Here is a 15,689-nt window from a genome sequence, read left to right on the forward strand (position 1 = left end):
AGAAACACTGATAAATGGCCAGCCAGAGAGATAGATGACTGGGAGGACACAGGCCAGCCAGAGACAGATGACTGGGAGGACACAGGCCAGCCAGAGACAGATGACTGGGAAGACACAGGCCAGCCAGAGAGATAGATGACTGGGAGGACACAGGCCAGCCAGAGACAGATGACTGGGAAGACACAGGCCAGCCAGAGACAGATGACTGGGAAGACACAGGCCAGCCAGAGACAGATGACTGGGAAGACACAGGCCAGCCAGAGACAGATGACTGGGAAGACACAGGCCAGACAGAGACAGATGACTGGGAAGACACAGGCCAGCCAGAGACAGATGACTGGGAAGACACAGGCCAGCCAGAGAGACAGATGACTGGGAAGACACAGGCCAGCCAGAGACAGATGACTGGGAAGACACAGGCCAGCAAGAGACAGATGACTGGGAGGACACAGGCCAGCCAGAGACAGATGACTGGGAAGACACAGGCCAGCCAGAGAGACAGATGACTGGGAAGACACAGGCCAGCCAGAGAGGTGGGGGAGCAGGCAGTGTTCCTGTAAACAATAACACTCCAGCCATTCAGCTGTAATAGGAACAATATTAGGCTAGCAGCAGGGAGCTCAGGCTCTCCAAATAGACTGACTGACAGCCCCAGAGAGCGGGAAAAGAGGGGGGAAAATGGAGAGGGGGGGTAGTTTGGGAGTTTGGGAAAAGAAAGGTGAAGGAGGGAAAGTGAAAGGGAGGGAGTGAGAAAGAGACAGAAAGAAAAATAGAGGAGACAGAGAGAGAAGGAAAATGAGACGTAAAGAGAGACATTGCGAGAAAGAGAATGAAAGTAATAGAGAGAGAAATAACTTACAAGAGAAAGAGAATTTCTTCTTGATTGTCAGCCAGCACATTTACAATCGAGGAAGTCTCTGCCTTTCATATAGCCAGTGCAGCTCACCCCCCCCCCCACCCCCCCTGCCTCCTCCTGAGAAATTAGGAGCCTCCCTCCTCTCTCTCCTCCCTCTCTCTCTCCCTCAGCCTCCGAGCTTTAACAGTGTGTAGAGAGGAGCTGACAGTCAGTCTACACTGAGCCCTGCTGGATAGTAGCTGTGAGAAGCTGAGCCCTGAGCCTCTTGTAACTCCATCCTACTACATACAGCCCACCATGGATGTCAAAGTACTGGCTGTGTTGGCCCTACTGGCTGTGGCCATGGATGTACCTCCCTCTACGGGTGAGTGGGTCTGGGGATGGTTCATCTGTCTGGGCATGTCTTCTACACTCTTAGAAGAAAAGGTGCCATCTCAAACATAAATGGGATCATCCTTTGAAGAACCCTTTTTTTGGTTCCAGGTAGAACCCTTTTGCTTCCAGGAAGAACCCTTTTGAGATCCATGTAGAACCCTTTACACAGAGGGTTCTACATGGAACCCAAAAGAGTTCTACCTGGGACCAAAACGTGTTATCTTATGGGGACAGTCGAAGAACCCGTTTGGAACCCTTTTTTTAAAGACTGTTAGTGTGTCTTTCTAGTGTTTTATCTATCTTCATTTATCTATCTCTTTATTTGAGTCATTTTAGTAACTTAGCAAAGAGAGACTTTATGTTTGTGTTCTAGAATGTCTGGAGATGTGATTTGTTATAGAAAAGGAGGACGTTTTGGTGGTTGTGGAGGTTGTCTTGATATTTTTGTTGAATTTGAATAGGTGTTGTTAGAATAGATGTGGTTGTGACATTTGGCTGGTGTTGCTGAGAGAAGGGATACACAGCAGAATAACTTGTAGTTATGAGTTGTGGTTGTGGAGGTTGTCTGTTGGCTCCTTGATGTTTGACTGGTTTTGGTCAAATAAGTAAGTGATTGTTGTGATGTGATGGAGATGTTATACTCAAACTGGTTGCATTTGTTGAATTGTTGTTGTTTGTATAGTTGGATTGTAAATAGATGGTTATTTGGATTATTCTGGAAATGTCTAGGTTTGTATTGACTTTGGCCATTATTTATGTATCTTCTCAGTTACCTTTTGTTGTTTGTTTTCAACACTTTGATATTCCAACCACTTTAATTCCTCAAATCTGACGTCTTAAACGGCATACAAATGAACATTTAAAACTATTTGTCAAATAAAGAAAGAAAGATCTTACGATTTAGAGGATGATGGGTCAGGGAGTCAGTGTCCCAAATGACTAAGTCTCCCCCAAACCAATATCACAGCAATGACCCTCCACCTTATCAGGCTCTATTATCATGCTAATACTGGCTCATTATGCATACTGCTTACAGCACCCGGCCACAAGTGAGCATGTAGCTACAAGCTCTGCTTCCCAAATAGAACACTATTCCCTTATACGGCGCACTACATTTGACCAGGGCCCACAGGGAAACCCATAGGGCTCTGGTCAGAAGAAGTGCACAAAATAGGCAATAGGGTTCCATTTGGGATTGAGTTAGTTTCTTTCACAACCTGCCTTGTTTAGCCCCTAATTAGTTTCTAGTTAAAAGAAAGCAACAAAAAACCAGATAAATATACAAGTTACCCCCTCCATCACCCCGGCCATCCTGTCGTCTTTAATATGCAGTCAGGGTCTCCCTGGCTAGGGGTAGGAACAACATGCTTAGCATAACACAGTTCAACTCTTCTCTCGGACTTCTCTCTCTCCTGTTGTTGTTTATTTTGCAGTGGATAAATGGGATCGCGGTTTAATCCCACAGTCAAACAAGGGAGCCGTTTGTACTCCGTTTAAGATGTAGGATTCGAGAAATGAAAAGAATGTAAATATCAAAGTGTTTTAAAGTAAACAGAGAGAGTGTTTCATGAAGGTTTTACAACCACAAGGCAACTGGAGAAGAGACATGTATATATGTTCAGCCAATGGACTTCTTCCCATCTTCAAAGAAAAACTAATAAAAATCATTGTTGGAAACAGGTTATCAAGAATGTCACGTTTCATGTTAATCTTGTGTGATATTTCCAGCAGGGTTTCCCCTCTGAAATTCCTGAATCTAAGAACATTTCAGGCAAAAGCCAGAGTATGTGCTATTGAGTAAAAAGATTCTTAGTTTCAGGAACCAGTAGGAACCAGGGGTGATATGCAATCATTGTAAGAATGTAGCCTACTTCTTAAAGGGACTCTTCTGATAAGAATCTAAGCTTTGTGCTCTTGGAGCTTTGAGAAAGAAGGAACACATTGGGAGCCCCAGTGGAGTAGAACGATAAGGACTCTTCTGGGATAGAGAGCTGTGTCTTCAATGTTCATAGTGAAAAGGCAGTATGACGGCGGATGGGACAATGAGCGCTGGAGTCTCTCTGTGTGTGTGTGTGTGTGTGTGTGTGTGTGTGTGTGTGTGTGTGTGTGTGTGTGTGTGTGTGTGTGTGTGTGTGTGTGTGTGTGTGTGTGTGTGTGTGTGTGTGTGTGTGTGTGTGTCTGTGTGTGTGTCTGTGTGTGTGTGTGTGGGGGGGGGGGGGTCTGTGTGTGTGTCTGTGTGTCTGTGTGTGTGTCTGTGTGTGTGTCTGTGTGAGCATGTGTGTGGGCATGTGTGTAGGCATGTGTGTGTGTGTGCGTGCATACGCTTGTGTGAGTGTGTGTGGCAGACTAATCTCTTTTTAATTGCCTTGCATTTGGAACTAAAGGCAGGTAAATGTGTACTTTCTCATGCATTGTCCGGGTTAAATACAGTAGTTTTGTACTTGGTGGGAATGTGTGTTAATTATTTGAGGTATGTATTTAAATACATGAACATGTGTGCTGTTTTGTCTTAACGGTATTTTATTTGAAATGTATAAATAACTAATAACAGTTTGATTTAATTATTTAAATGAAATGCATTTTCCTTTCAGAGCTTTCAAAGTGGTATTTGACCCTGAACAACATAGTCAAGTAATCTTCTTCAAATGCTTCTTTTTGCTAGTTTTATCTTAAGTCTAGTTCTCTGCCGTGCTCCGCAGGCCAGTTGAAAGTCCGGGACTTTTCCCCAGCTTTGTACACAGATTTAACAGAAATACTGGGGTTTACCCCAGTGAATGTGAAGATGATTAACAACAGGTAAAAGTAGAGTAGTGTTGAGTGTGTACTGTGAAAGTTTGGTGAGAGTGTGTGAGTGTGTGTGAGCTATTTATGAGACCTGGTTGTAACACTGCGTAAACCAATCTCACACACCACTGACTAGGAGCTGTTGCTGTCATGGAGTAACAGTGAAGATGGATTTAATCCCCAATGTCCAGCTGCAACGGAAATCTGTCTTCTACTTTATCCTGTTTGTTCTTACAAGCTCTAATATGAAATTAACAAATTCATCCTAGTTTGGGACTAAAGTCAGGGTTAGAGACAGTAGATTAAACATATTTGTTCCAAGTACTCTGATATGAAATGAACAAATTCATCCTTGTTTCCTGCCTGCAATGATTGTGAGTTGTTGCATTTTGGAGGCGTTGAGTCTCATGTTGTTGGTTCAGCTCTAACTATCATCATGCGCTGTGAGCTGGGATTGGGTTGTTTTAGTTTTAAGACATAGAAATGGTCAGAGCTCACATCCTCTCAGTGTCCGGTACCTGGTACCTGGTACAGTATCTTACTATGTCTGTGGTTGTTGTTTTCAGCTAAGCCCATCAGCCTGGTAGAGAGTTGCTGGTGTCGCTCCACTCTGAACACCGTCCCTCAGAGGAGCATCAGAGAGCTCAAGTTCCTTCACACACCCAACTGCCCTTTCCAAGTCATGTGAGTAACCTGCTGGTGCATTATGGGATGCTTTTTAACCCTGATTTTGGGTTGTGTTTTAGAAGACTTACAGCTAAGTTCCTTAGCTTGTCATGTGAAAAACCTTCCAAACCCCTCACAAGAACAACTAGATCGCTGTATAGCTTCTCCCAAAATGTCAATGTTTTCATTACAAGGCTGGGGAGTAACAGGGACGTTTTGTAGGAGACAACCCCATGTTCTCCTCAGCCCTGCACTACACTGCACAGATAAGAAAGTACTATGGTGGCCAACATTGGACATCCCACACAGCACACACAGTGTTGCTGCTCACAGAAGGGGAAGCTATTCACTATTTTTAGACAGACTTTTCCTGGAGATAAACCAGAACTACACAGGCCCAGTAAAGCAGTGGTAAGCAACCCTGGTCTGAGACAGCTGCATGTTGAGTGTGTGAGTTAGCTTCGCTTCCCGGGCACAGCACTGAAGCACCTGATTCAACTCATCAACTAATCGTCAAGGCGGTGACTTGTTGAATCAGGTGTTTGTTTCAGGGCTGGACAGACACCTGTCAATGCCACGGTCCATGTTGCTCTACGGGACCACTGTAATGTAGTTTAACCAGAGGTGGAAGAGGAAGCGACTCATCCCACTCCCTCGTTTTTTTCTTGTCCATATATGGTCAATGAACTAAGCAGACCAGAACCAGCTGCTAATGCATTGGTGCCTATGGGAGAGCCATCCCTTAAGCAGACCAGAACCAGCTGCTAATGCATTGGTGCCTATGGGAGAGCCATCCCTTAAGCAGACCAGAACCAGCTGCTAATGCATTGGTGCCTATGGGAGAGCCATCCCTTAAGCAGACCAGACCCAGCTGCTAATGCATTGGTGCCTGTGGGAGAGCCATCCCTTAAGCAGACCAGAACCAGCTGCTAATGCATTGGTGCCTATGGGAGAGCCATCCCTTAAGCAGACCAGACCCAGCTGCTAATGCATTGGTGCCTATGGGAGAGCCATCCCTTAAGCAGACCAGAACCAGCTGCTAATGCATTGGTGCCTATGGGAGAGCCATCCCTTAAGCAGACCAGAACCAGCTGCTAATGCATTGGTGCCTATGGGAGAGCCATCCCTTAAGCAGACCAGAACCAGCTGCTAATGCATTGGTGCCTATGGGAGAGCCATCCCTTAAGCAGACTGGAAATGTGACATCTTCGTTTATCTACCATCTTTACTTTAACACAGCACAAGCCTGCTTGGCTGAAACCAGAAGGACCTTGGCCTGATACGTGTAGTCAAGTAGGGATCAACTAGCCTGGTTCCAGATCTGTTTGTGCTGTCTTACCAACTCCTATTATCAGCTGCTACAGCGAAACTAACTTGGTTCTAGATCTGTTTGTGTGGTCTTGCCAACTCCTATAGTCATCTCCTAGGGCAAAACCTGTTCAGAATAGCCTGATTCAGCCCAGCAAGACCCCTCTGTTAATAAGATCCCATGTGGATTCTAATGGCGCTTAACTTTGAGTCCCATTCCATTCAGCTTAACTTTGGGTCCCATTCCATTCAGCTAAACTTTGGGTCCCATTCCATTCAGCTTAACTTTGGGTCCCATTCCATTCAGCTTAACTTTGGGTCCCATTCCATTCAGCTAAACTTTGGGTCCCATTCCATTCAGCTTAACTTTGGGTCCCATTCCATTCAGCTAAACTTTGGGTCCCATTCCATTCAGCTTAACTTTGGGTCCCATTCCATTCAGCTAAGCATCAGTCCCATATTATCTGGTTTTAATGATTGCAGTTGGAGGACCACAGTGGAGGGAAAGACAGAGAGAAAGTGGAGAGAGAGAGAGAGAGAGTGAGAGAAAGCGAGAGAGAGAGAGAGAGAGAGAGAGTGAGAGAAAGCGAGAGAGAGAGAGAGAGAGAGAGAGAGAGATAGCGCGAGAGAGAGAGAGAGAGAGATAGCGCGAGAGAGAGAGAGAGAGAGAAAGCGAGAGAGAGAGAGAGAGAGAGAGAGAGAGAGAGAGAGAGAGAGAGAGAGAGAGAGATAGCGAGAGAGAGAGAGAGAGAGAGAGAGAGAGAGAGAGAGAGAGAGAGAGAGAGAAAGCGAGAGAGAGAGAGAGAGAGAGAGAGAGAGAGAGAGAGAGAGAGAGAGAGAGAGAGAGAGAGATAGCGAGAGAGAGAGAGAGAGAGAGAGAGAGAGAGAGAGAGAGAGAGAGAGAGAGAGAGAGAGAGAGAGAGAGAGATAGCGAGAGAGAGAGATAGCGAGAGAGAGAGAGAGAGAGAGTTACTATGGCTCTCCCCAAATGGAAAGAGATGTTTAGATTAGAACAACACGATAAATGGCCAGGAGAGGAGAGAGGAAGCTGACAGAGGAGTGTCTCTCTCCAAGCTAGCTCTAGGGGGGATTTTAGTCTTGTTAAGGAATCAATCATTAGGGGTCAATGTGATGACCTTTATGTTGCAGCTGACCCTCTCTATCCTTCTTTCTTTTATTCCCTTCGCTCACCAGCCGCCCACATTTAGTGTAATTTAAATGGCCTGGAACGCATTAAGCCAAAATGCTTTGCCTATTTGTAACCTATAGAAACCAGGTGGCCAGAGCCAAAAAGCCAGAGGGGTTTGGGGGGTTGGGAAGGGGTGGTGGGGGGGGCATTAGGGGGTTAACTCATGGCAAGGGGTCAGTAAGGATACAAATCTGGTCAGGACCCACAATCATCAAGAGATACACACATTTGCACACACAGGCATTAAGGAACACACATACACCACCAAAAGCTTCCACTTTCCCTCTTATTCCCTCCAAAGCCCATCCTGAAGTTATTTATGACTGAGCAGCAGGGGAGAGAGGGGCAGAGAGCTCGCATCTCTTCTGATATATCTATTGTCCTTGGATGAAAGACAACAAGGGTAACACTACACCCCCCTCACCCCCTCCACGCCCCTGTCTCCTCCTGCTTGTTGGCATTAGCTTGCTGTGAAGTAATTACTACCTACTGGGTTAGAAGCTCCAGACTCCCAGAGCCCCGAATTCCAACAGAGTCAATCAGATAGATCAGATAGATAGTCCACACACACACACACACACACACACACACACACACACACACACACACACACACACACACACACACACACACACACACACACACACACACACACACACACACACACACACACACTAGAGGGATAAACCTAAACCAGGAGAAACATCAAAACAAAACAGTAAAATGGATTAGCTGCACTAAATATATGAAAGAGGACAGAATGGGGGTTGGAGGGAGGGAGGAAGGGGGTATCCTAGAGATAAACAAACAGGGAATCCAGTTACCGGCTTTTATTTATCTAAACGATTGGGATGTTGGTTTTGGGGGGGGTTTGAAGGGGTTTGATGCGCTTGAGCTGTTCTTTCATCTTATTGGGGTAAGAATAGTAGGTGGGCCATTTGGTCAATTGAAGAGGTTGGTGTTAAATAGGGATGGAGAGTTTGGGGGAGGTGAAATTGAATCAGAAAAGCGGTAAAGGAGTGATGAAGGAGAGATTCAGAGGTGGAGAGGAATGTGTTTAATTTACAGGGCTGTGAGAGGAAGAGAAGGAGGGAGAGAAGGAGGGAGGGAGGGAGGGAGGGGAGGTGGTGAGGCGCTACCTGAGTTGTTAACTCTCAAACACGACCTTTTGACACAGAGGTGTTAGAACCATATGTTTGGGGAAGGAGGGGAGGAGAGGAGAGAGTGCTGACACACACACACACACACACACACACACACACACACACACACACACACACACACGCACACACACACACACTACCCCGTCTCCCCCTAAAGCTCATGGATCAGAAACACTCACAGAGGTGTCCGATCTCGGGACAAATGCCCCTCTCTCTCAAGTCGACACTCAAATCAACCCTCTATCAACACACTACAGTCCGCTACAGGTGAACCACTTACTCCCATATACACCCCACAGTCTGTAAATCCCAGGCTAAATGGCCTGACATCAAAACCTCCTTATTGGTGGTACCACCGGCTTAACAAAGAGATCAGTGTTACCATGCTTTGTTATCACTGCAACAGCTGTCTAAGTGGAAGGAGAGAGATGGGATTTTTCACCTGTGGCAGGTGGTGGGGGGGGACTTGATGTGATTTAATGCATTGTTTTGTGGGTTAAAATATGCTGTGAATACAAGTTCTAATAATTATTATTCTAACAACTTGTTCATAATATGTTTGTTCTTCTTTAAAATATATGTTTGGGATTTTAATAATGTGTTGCTTGTTCACTGGCATATGTGTCTTGCAAATGTCCCTGGAAATTAATGACATATAAATGAGCTTGATAAATATAATTTTGGTCAAAGAACTTATTTTTCCAGATACATTATGTTACTGTTGACTTTGCAGCCTTATATCATATTGAGTGATGTTTGTTTTGTGTGTACAGTCCAGTCCAGTCCAGTCCAGTACAGTACAGTCCAGTCCAGTCCAGTCCAGTACAATACAGTCCAGTCCAGTACAATACAGTCCAGTCCAGTACAGTCCAGTCTAGTCCAGTCCAGTCCAATACAGTCCAGTCCAGTCCAGTACAGTCCAGTCCAGTCCAGTCCAATACAGTCCAGTCCAGTCCAGTCCAGTCCAGTCCAATACAGTCCAGTACAGTACAGTACAGTCCAGTACAGTCCAGTCCAATACAGTCCAGTACAGTACAGTCCAGTCCAATACAGTCCAGTCCAGTCCAGTCCAGTACAGTCCAGTCCAATACAGTCCAGTACAGTACAGTACAGTCCAGTACAGTCCAGTCCAGTCCAATACAGTCCAGTACAGTCCAGTACAGTCCAGTCCAGTACAGTCCAGTCCAGTACAGTACAGTCCAGTCCAGTCCAGTCCAGTACAGTCCAGTCCAGTCCAGTCCAATACAGTACAGTACAGTCCAGTACAGTCCAGTCCAGTACAGTCCAGTCCAGTACAGTCCAGTCCAGTCCAGTCCAGTCCAGTCCAGTACAGTCCAGTCCAGTACAATACAGTCCAGTCCAGTACAGTCCAGTCCAGTCCAGTCCAGTACAGTCCAGTCCAGTCCAGTCCAGTCCAGTCCAGTCCAGTACAGTCCAGTACAGTCCAGTACAGTCCAGTCCAGTACAGTCCAGTCCAGTCCAGTCCAGTCCAGTCCAGTACAGTCCAGTCCAGTCCAGTACAGTCCAGTCCAGTACAGTCCAGTCCAGTCCAGTCCAGTCCAGTACAGTCCAGTCCAGTCCAGTCCAGTCCAGTCCAGTACAGTCCAGTCCAGTCCAGTCCAGTCCAGTCCAGTCCAGTACAGTCCAGTCCAGTCCAGTCCAGTCCAGTCCAGTACAGTCCAGTCCAGTCCAGTCCAGTCCAGTCCAGTACAGTCCAGTACAGTCCAGTCCAGTCCAGTACAGTCCAGTCCAGTCCAGTCCAGTACAGTCCAGTCCAGTACAGTCCAGTCCAGTACAGTCCAGTCCAGTCCAGTACAGTACAGTACAGTCCAGTCCAGTACAGTCCAGTCCAGTCCAGTACAGTCCAGTCCAGTCCAGTCCAGTCCAGTCCAGTCCAGTACAGTCCAGTCCAGTCCAGTACAGTCCAGTCCAGTCCAGTCCAGTCCAGTCCAGTCCAGTCCAGTCCAGTCCAGTCCAGTCCAGTACAGTAGTTGGTTTAAAGGAAAGTGAACTTCATTTATCTTAATGTGTTGGTTTATTTTGACCCTGAATGAGCAGATAGACGATATCAAAATGATGGAACACATTTACTTTTAGATTACAGTACACAGAGTTCATCAGATGTCTCTTCAATCTTCAGATACATTAATTATACAGACTAGATTTCAGTAATCTATAAAAACTGTGTCAAACAGAAATGAATGACTTCAAAAAATATTACCTCAAATGTAACCCTTTTGAAATGTTTTTTAGATTTTTTATAAAACAAATATATAAGATTCCACACTGTATCTGAGTCTATAAAGACAGACTGGTCAAACTGAAATAGTTGCATTCAGAATTATTAGTTCAAAAGAAACCTATAAATGATCTATATTTATTTATCTATGTATATCATTTAAGTGTAATAAAAACGTACCACTCGTACTATTCAACTCGCTACTCCAAGGCCCACGAGTCTCATTACAGTTTGACCGAAACACGGCCACAGTTCACCCTAGTTGACGCCACGTATCAGGCATGTGTGTTACTGTGTGTTACAGCTACACAGCACACTATCCCTGGATGTTCACCAGAGTGAGAAGACGCTAGGCCAGTTCATGAGAGCTTACTGGACTTTTTTTCGGATCATTCCATCCTTGAATCAGATAAGAAAACAGAGAAAGTGGATGCTCGGAGAATACTGAAGTGAGTCTCTGCCTAATTCACTTTCTCTCTCTCTCTCTCTCTCTCTCTCTCCCTTCCATCCCTTCATCCATCCCTCTCCCGGTCCCAGTGCCAAGCTGAAGAACAACAGGGAGGTCTGCATTAACCCCGAGACCAAATGGCTGCAGACGTACTTGAAGAATGCCATTAACAAGTAAGGAGAAACCTTACTTCCCTCTTTGACAAGTCAGAGCTGATCGCAGGGTAGCCTGGTCCCACATCTGCTTGTGCTTACTTGACAACTCTTATTATTGTCACGCCAAACCATAGGAGTTGGCAAGACAACACAAACAGATCTGGGACCAGGCTAGTTCGCTGGTAACAGTGAGAGACACGGAATGAAATGCGCAGCTGTTTTCATCTGCAAAATCCAAATGAAATGGGAGAAATGGGAGAAATGGGACTGCTTAAGTACAGTAACAACAGATAAGTGTCATTTTATGGCCACCTGTCCACATAGCATTCTGAAATCGCTCATTTATCTGTATGATTAGAACTGTTGCTATGTGTGTGTCTCATTAAAAGAGATGAAAGTGACTGGTGTTTCTGGGTGCTTGTTTCTCATTATGCGTGCTAGCTACTCAGATGGCTACTGAGATATGAATTAAAGACTGGGAATGAATGCTTTCTGCTCAAGCCTTGCAATCCCTCTGATCATTTAAGCGTGGCATTCGGAGCATTCCAGGGCTTTCAGTAAACAATCAGAATTTATCTGGGAAATCAGGGATGGAGTAGAATGTCATGACATCAATTTTTTTTATTTTTTTTATTACAGATTTATTACCTAAAACTTTTGGCCAAAAAAACATGTGTTACTTTCACAATTGAACTAACTTCATTAATTTCGTGGCTAAAAGACAGCAGTTTATGTATAAATAAACAAATACGTGTAAATTGAAGGCACTTTCACAAAATGATCAGGACTAATTTGTCTACAAATAGTAAAACTCATTCCACTAAGGGAAAACAACTCCACTAAGTTTTACACCCAGGGAGTAAACTGTAAAAAACTACAATAAACAATAACAGACACACTATACAGAATATTATAATGAATCTAAATGGGTTGTGCAGTTCAAATGTGTGTTAAATGTGCATTCCTCATTCCTCTGGTGATCGTTTTCACCAACCATGCAAAATGTCTGCCTCTTAAAAACGCCTATAGTAAATACATCTAAAATGGAGGAACATTTGACCACAAATTAGGCATTTTCTTGCTGTTTAGTTCCCAATGTGGCATAGTTACAAAAGATTGCATTTGCTCAAAATAGCGAGCTAAAAAAACTGTGTACAAATCTTTCTAAGACAATGCATATCCAGATGATCTTTATGAAGGCTTCAGTATATATGCTCTCGTAGAACTGGAGGTCTATGTGACACGTTACACACTTAGAGAAAAAGGTGCATCTAGAACCTAAAATGGTTCTTTGGCTGTTCCCATAGGAGAACCCTTTGAAGAACCAGTTTTGGTTCCAGTTAGAACCCTTTTGATTCCATGTAGAACCCGTTTGGGTTCCATGTAGGACCCATTTGTTTTTATTTATTTATTTGTAAAAAAATAAATAGGGGGCATGCAGGACCCTTTCCACAGAGGGTTCCACATGGAACCAAATATGTTATCCTATGGGGACAGCCAAAGTACCCTTTGGGAACCCTTTTACTAAGAATGCATGTTTCAAAACCCTGCATGATGCAGAACATAGCATCAATATAACTACGAGCACCGTACTAAGTATTTACCATAAAATGACATTAGGGCCCAGAGTTGTTCCTAATCAGGTGATGTCAAGTGGCCACACGGAAAAATGAAGTTACACCCATGAATCCTCTTCAATCAGTGTCTTATTCCTCTCTTTCTGTCTCTCCAGGGTGAAGAAGTCCAGAAGACGTGCTCAGTAAAGGAGACACACCATCCTGACCGGCCTGCAGTGCCCCAGTCCCAGGCCAGCTCTCCTCCTCCTCCTCCTCCTCCACTACTCAGATATGTAACTCTGTAGCTACACGTCTCTGCTCTGGAACACTCTGGAACGCTCTGGAACGCTCTGGAACATTCTGGAACGCTTGCAAAACCAGCACTTCACCGCCAGACCGACCATGATGCCTTGCTGCTGCTGCTGACCCCGCAGCCACCCTGCCCCCCACACTGCAGACACCTCTCCTCACGCTGTTAGCACCAAGTGCATATACCTAATTATATCGGAATGTGTGAGTACGTGTGTAAAGAGTGTGTGAGCGCAGTGTGTTTTATTTGGTGTGGTTGTTCTTAGTGTGTGTGTGTGTGTGTGTGTGTGTGTGTGTGTGTGTGTGTGTGTGTGTGTGTGTGTGTGTGTGTGTGTGTGTGTGTGTGTGTGTGTGTGTGTGTGTGTGTGTGTGTGTGTGTGTGTGTGTGTCTGAACTGAGTGTGTCTGAACTGAGTGTGTAAGTGTACGTCTGTATATAAAGTATTTTTCCTACTTTTATAAGAGGCAGTAAAGGGACATTTAAAGTTTTTACACCCGGCTCACCGTCTCAAATGTGCCCAGCAAGGGCTTGTGGGTATCACCAGGGGAGGGCTCTGACTGAGGGGTCATAGGATAGGAACAGGAATGAGCCGTCCAATGGGTTGAGCCCACTCTGTAAGAGGCGACCAATCAGGGCTGGTCAAACATTCATAACAGGGGAAATAGATAGTCACCCTTAACTGATCCAAGGTCAGATGTAGTTGGATCCCTGATGGTCAAGTCTAGGATGGTAGGGAAGGAAATCTTAGATCTGTGGTTAGGGGCAACTTCTATGTCAAGCCTTAACAAGCATTCCAGTCTAGACAAGACAATGGAGATCCTCAAACGATAACAAAGGACATGCATTGATTCAGGTGTTTCAACTCTGGGGATCAGAAGACATTAGTTTGAACTGATACATATCTTTTCAGGAAGCGAGGCTGTGCACTGAATCACATGGAGTTTCCATTCACAAGAACAGACCAGTGAGGATCCGAATCAGACTATGCGTACAGGCCGGTGGTTTCTAACCTGTCCTCGGGGACCACCAGGCGTTTCACAATTTAGTTGTAGCCCAGAACTAACTCACCTGATTCACCTATTCAAGGCTGGTTAGTTGACAAGTTGAATCAGGTGTGATAGCTGTGGAATAGATCAAATACATGGAACGACTGTGGGACCCCGAGGAGAGGTTTGAAAACCCCTGCTGTAATAAAGGGGAAGTTATCTGCTGTAATACAAGCCGACAGCCTTTATTGGAGGCAGACAATTCTGTATTACAGTTCAGTCCTGTGCCGAACAGGAAAGCCCACACAATTAGAAGTAACTTAAGCAACTCAGCAAAAGCCAAGGGTTGTAAGAACGATGGCCTTGTAGGATAAGATTGTAATGCAAAACAGGGATAAAACCCCATATCAATGCAGCTTTTTATACAGTTTGTGTGAATGTAATGTTGTCCGTTGCTATAGTCTAGGCTGTAAGGCATTGAATGAGACACCAAGTCATTTTTCAACAACACAAGCGATGTGAAATTAATTTACCTCAATATTCTGGGTATTTACTAACAAATACTGGCGTAAAATAATTGCTGTATTATATTAAGTATAGTAAGATTCATTACATACATTTCCATACAGGATCACATTGTCAAATTATTGGATTTCACTCATCAATTGCATAGGAGCTCACTTTAGGCCTACTCCATAGTTATAAACCACCACATATCCTGAGGCAGGATTTTAAAGCCAGTATACGGCCACATGAAATACCTGTTACTATACTACAGTATTGACTATCACATTGAAACTGAATGTTGCTGAACTGGGGGCGAAAGAAAGTTATTCTACTTTCATTGTTGAGCCACTTTAAGACTTTAAGTCTTTTAAATTGGTATTTTTACTGTAATGATTTTTATTTTTGTATATTTTATATATTCTAAGATAATGAGATTTAACACAGTATTTGTAAGTACAGTATTAGATGAAGGCATAACCAGAGAGTACTGTATCCCAACCGCAGTACTACTGTATTATCAAATCACATTTTTATACATTTATCACTTTTCCAAAAACGTTTATTTGCAACATCATTAAAAAACATGTTATGTGTCTATTAACTTCATTTGGTGCAGCTGCAACATGTTGAAGTTAATGTAATAAACATTTATAGTCCCCCAGATTAAATTGTGGCGGCAGGTCTAGATTAAACAACAACAGAATATTATAGAGATACAGGCTTCATTGCCATAGTTTTCCCTGATTCAATTCTCCCTTGAGGAGGTTTATTCTAATCAACCAATAATCTGACGGCATTCATCCACTGATGCAAGATGGGCAAATCTAATAAATCCGGAATGTAACGCTACGTACTGAGATACTTTAAAACAAACATTACTGTTGTCATTAGGATATCTCAGCTCAGGCCGATTCAAATTTAGATTCAGCTCAGGCAGACGTCAATTAATTCTTCATTAGGACCCCTTAGAACACAATGTCGTTGGGATTCTGTTCTATTTCTCCTGACAGCGTTCCACAGAGTTTAAAATATGAAGTGCCAATAGTACCACTGAGCCAAGACAGAGAACAATACATTTAAGTATGAGCCAGGGGACCCACACATGTTTTTAATCAAGCCCCCCCCCCCCCCCCCCCCTCCCAGATATA

The 15,689-nt window shown here is 44.3% G+C and overlaps 1 protein-coding gene across 1 annotated transcript in view; it reads left to right on the top strand.

Annotated features, from left to right (window-relative positions):
* Positions 1-1,053: 1,053 nt before the first annotated feature.
* LOC116375796 (stromal cell-derived factor 1-like) overlaps positions 1,054-15,689 on the top strand; it is a 15,251-nt gene continuing 615 nt past the window's right edge. Inside the window, exons 1-4 of the mRNA XM_031833168.1 lie at positions 1,054-1,220; positions 4,582-4,699; positions 11,118-11,201; positions 12,916-15,689. The exon at positions 12,916-15,689 is cut by the window's right edge and continues 615 nt beyond it. Coding sequence (XP_031689028.1) covers positions 1,154-1,220; positions 4,582-4,699; positions 11,118-11,201; positions 12,916-12,946 — 300 coding nt within the window. The 5' untranslated portion in view covers positions 1,054-1,153 and the 3' untranslated portion in view covers positions 12,947-15,689. The remainder of the gene's footprint in view (positions 1,221-4,581; positions 4,700-11,117; positions 11,202-12,915) is intronic.

The sequence above is a fragment of the Oncorhynchus kisutch genome, linkage group LG1 (assembly GCF_002021735.2).
Source record: "Oncorhynchus kisutch isolate 150728-3 linkage group LG1, Okis_V2, whole genome shotgun sequence".
In the NCBI taxonomy this organism is placed as follows: domain Eukaryota; kingdom Metazoa; phylum Chordata; class Actinopteri; order Salmoniformes; family Salmonidae; genus Oncorhynchus; species Oncorhynchus kisutch.